Source organism: Podarcis pityusensis, assembly GCF_964106645.2.
Source record: "Podarcis pityusensis genome assembly, chromosome: 8".
NCBI classification, from domain to species: domain Eukaryota; kingdom Metazoa; phylum Chordata; class Lepidosauria; order Squamata; family Lacertidae; genus Podarcis; species Podarcis pityusensis.
In genome coordinates this window covers 48526602-48529493 of record NC_138033.1, presented here as the reverse complement: position 1 = coordinate 48529493, position 2892 = coordinate 48526602, and the positions used below count along the sequence as shown (strand labels likewise).

The following is a 2892-nucleotide window of genomic DNA, read 5'->3' as shown; positions in this document are numbered from 1 at the left end:
TAATGCTTCACTGCTGGACCCCCTTTTGCTTGGCATGGGGGGGGGGCATCATGCCACCAGGATGTTAATGAAGAGGAAAACTCAGCCAGGCTTTAAGGGCAGTTTCATAAGTTCTCCCTGCCATTCAGCGCCCTCGCCTCCTGGGCTGTTATCATGTGGATCACCCTCCGCCCCTCTGCTGATGGGAAAGCTGGGCATATTCCTTTAAAAGCAAGGGAGATAAAGGGTCCTTTCTTTGCTGTGAACTCCTGCTAATCAGTTTACTTTGGGGAAGAGGCAAATCAAGCAACGGCACCCTTGGAAGGAAAATAGGGCTTGGGAATCCAGAGCCGGGAGAGGCGGAAAGAAGCTGGCAAGTTCTGCCCTTTTCTTTTTCTGGGACAGAGACCCAAAGGAAGAAACCAGGAACAAGAGAGCAGAAGCCAAGAAGACACGGGCGTTGGGCTCTCCAGTGTATTGTGCCAAAGAAGGGTCACTGGAAGCGTGTTGCTGACTCTGCCACCCCAAAACTTTGTGTGGAGCATGTCTGGTCTCACAGCTCTGTTCTGAGACATCTATCCATCTATCCCTTTGGAGGAAGAGGGGCCACAGAAGTTTCTTTCAGGTTCCGCAGCCTACAGGTGAGTTCCCGGACCATGCTAACTATATACTTCTTGCCCAAGAGAAAACTCTGTTGCAAAATCCTGCGGGTCTCCTTTGTCTTTCTGTAGCATTCCCACCAAGGTGCCACCATGTCTGTGCCATCACCCCTGAGGGTGCTGCCCAGCCCCCCGAATGCCACTGCAGGCATTCCTGTGAGCAACCAGACCAATGAGACATTCTGCACAAGCAGCCAGCAGGTGGTGATCCCTGGCGAACTCTTCCTGACCCTGGGGATCCTGAGCTTTGTGGAGAACTTGTTAGTGGTGGCCGCCATTGTCAAAAACCGGAACCTGCATTCGCCCATGTACTATTTCATCTGCTGCCTGGCTGTGTCAGACATGCTGGTGAGCGTCAGCAACCTAGTGGAGACCCTCTTCATGCTTCTGCTGGAGCATGAGATGATGGTCGTGCAGCCCACCACCGTGATGCACCTGGATAACGCCATGGACATGCTGATCTGCAGCTCCCTGATGTCCTCGCTCTCCTTCCTCGGCGTCATCGCCATTGACCGCTACATCACCATCTTCTACGCCCTGCGGTATCACAGCATCATGACCATCCAGAGGGCCGTCACCATCATCGTGGTTGTCTGGGTGGTCAGCAGCATCTCCAGCACCATCTTCATTGCCTACGATGGCAAGGCGGTCATCCTCTGCCTGGTCATCTTCTTCCTCTCCATGATCACCCTGATCATGGGCCTCTACATCCACATGTTCAGCCTGGCTCACCAACACGCCCGCAGGATCTCCAGCCTGCAAAGGAAGCAGTCGGCGCCCCACTTCACTAGCATGAGAGGGGCCATCACCCTCACCATCCTGCTGGGCGTCTTCTTCATCTGCTGGGGCCCCTTCTTCCTTCACCTGATCCTCATCCTCACCTGCCCCGAGAAGCCCGCCTGCAACTGCTACTTCAGATACTTCAACCTCTATCTCATCCTCCTCATTTGCAACTCTGTGGTGGACCCCATAATTTACGCCTTCCGGAGCCAGGAGCTCAGGAGGACTTTGAAAGAGGTGGTCTTATGCTTTTGGTAAGGAGCAGGCGGCACTGGGGGTCTGAGGGTGCAAGTAGCCACTGGGGCTCTCCTGCCCTCCCCAGAGGCAGCAGAGGCAGCCACTTTGCAATTGGGAGCTCAGCGCCCCCTGGTGGCACTGGGGATGGGCAAGCAGAGGAAGCCTCTGGGAGGAGGTGCCAGCCAGTGTTCTCCACATCCTATGGTCAGAAGGAGGAAACAAAGTGTGTGTGTGTGTGTGGTGGGGAGGAATGTTCTTTTGCTTCCTGACTGCCGTCAGCCTAGAGGCATGGCTGAGATGTTGTATAACTCTCTGCTATTTCCTTGCTAGTGATCTAGGGAAGCCATTCATTCTTCCTCTGTGGGGGCTCCAGCCCGTTTCCGTCAAGGTGTGCAGAGCAGAGGGTGAGGTTGACAATGGCAGGTGCAGCAACATTTTCCCAATGCAGAAGAAGGAAGAGTGTGTGTGTGTGGCTGTGTACACACTCCCAGTTGCGCTGCATCCAGTGCACAACAACCTTTGGTTTGGGAAGTGGTATACAAGTGATGTTAACCACAACCAATATTGATCCTCTCCTTTCTGAGGAAATGCTGTGTTTTGATGCATTCCCCGCCACACCCCCCAAACCAGCTCTGATTTGACTTGTGTAAAGATACGCCCTCACTGTGTTTTAAGCCTGTAATGTGTGCACAGCCTAAATATGTGTTTTGTATGTCAAGGAGCCTTCAGGGTAATAAAGAGGAATGTTTCAGAGTATGTGTGAGCAACCCCAGGAGGGCTCTACCTGTCTAGGAGTACAGGGTGGGGGGTCCAGTTTAGAGATGTGGACATCTTTTCCTAAAGCCATTTCAGCACTGGGAAGGAAACGCCCTAAAATTTCAGATGCTGCAAATATGTGTGTCCCCCCCCCCCCCCCGCATTCTCATAAGACCTGACTGGCAGCCTCTGACTGTGTTTCAGTGGACTGCCCTCCCTCCGTCTTCTGACTTCATGTTTGAAGTCTCTACAAATCAATGCAACTCAATAAGTTGCAAAATGGTACCTCTGCCCGTATCTCAACCCTTTGTCCAGAATTCTTACAACATTGTCCTTTCACTGAAAAATAGGCCTGAGTGATGCTCTGTGCTTATGTGAGATTATCTCTCTGAGTGGATCTCTGCTTCCCTTACCTGAGTGGATCTCTGCTTGTTCCAGTTTCCAGGTCCTGCAATAGATGGTTGTAGCATCCCTTACCTGG

General features: G+C 52.5%; 1 protein-coding gene across 1 annotated transcript; it reads left to right on the top strand.

Annotated features, from left to right (window-relative positions):
- Window positions 1-2408, top strand: MC1R (melanocortin 1 receptor). Its single transcript, XM_081017855.1, has 2 exons — window positions 1-620; window positions 711-2408. Exon 2 carries the CDS (start codon window positions 732-734, stop codon window positions 1674-1676), a length of 945 nt encoding a protein of 314 aa, XP_080873981.1. The 5' UTR covers window positions 1-620; window positions 711-731; the 3' UTR covers window positions 1677-2408.
- The last annotated feature ends 484 nt before the right edge of the window (window positions 2409-2892 follow it).

Bases quoted from the DNA above. Each gene is read 5' to 3' on its own strand.
- MC1R (XM_081017855.1), top strand. From the start codon at position 732: ATGTCTGTGCCATCACCCCTGAGGGTGCTGCCCAGCCCCCCGAATGCC.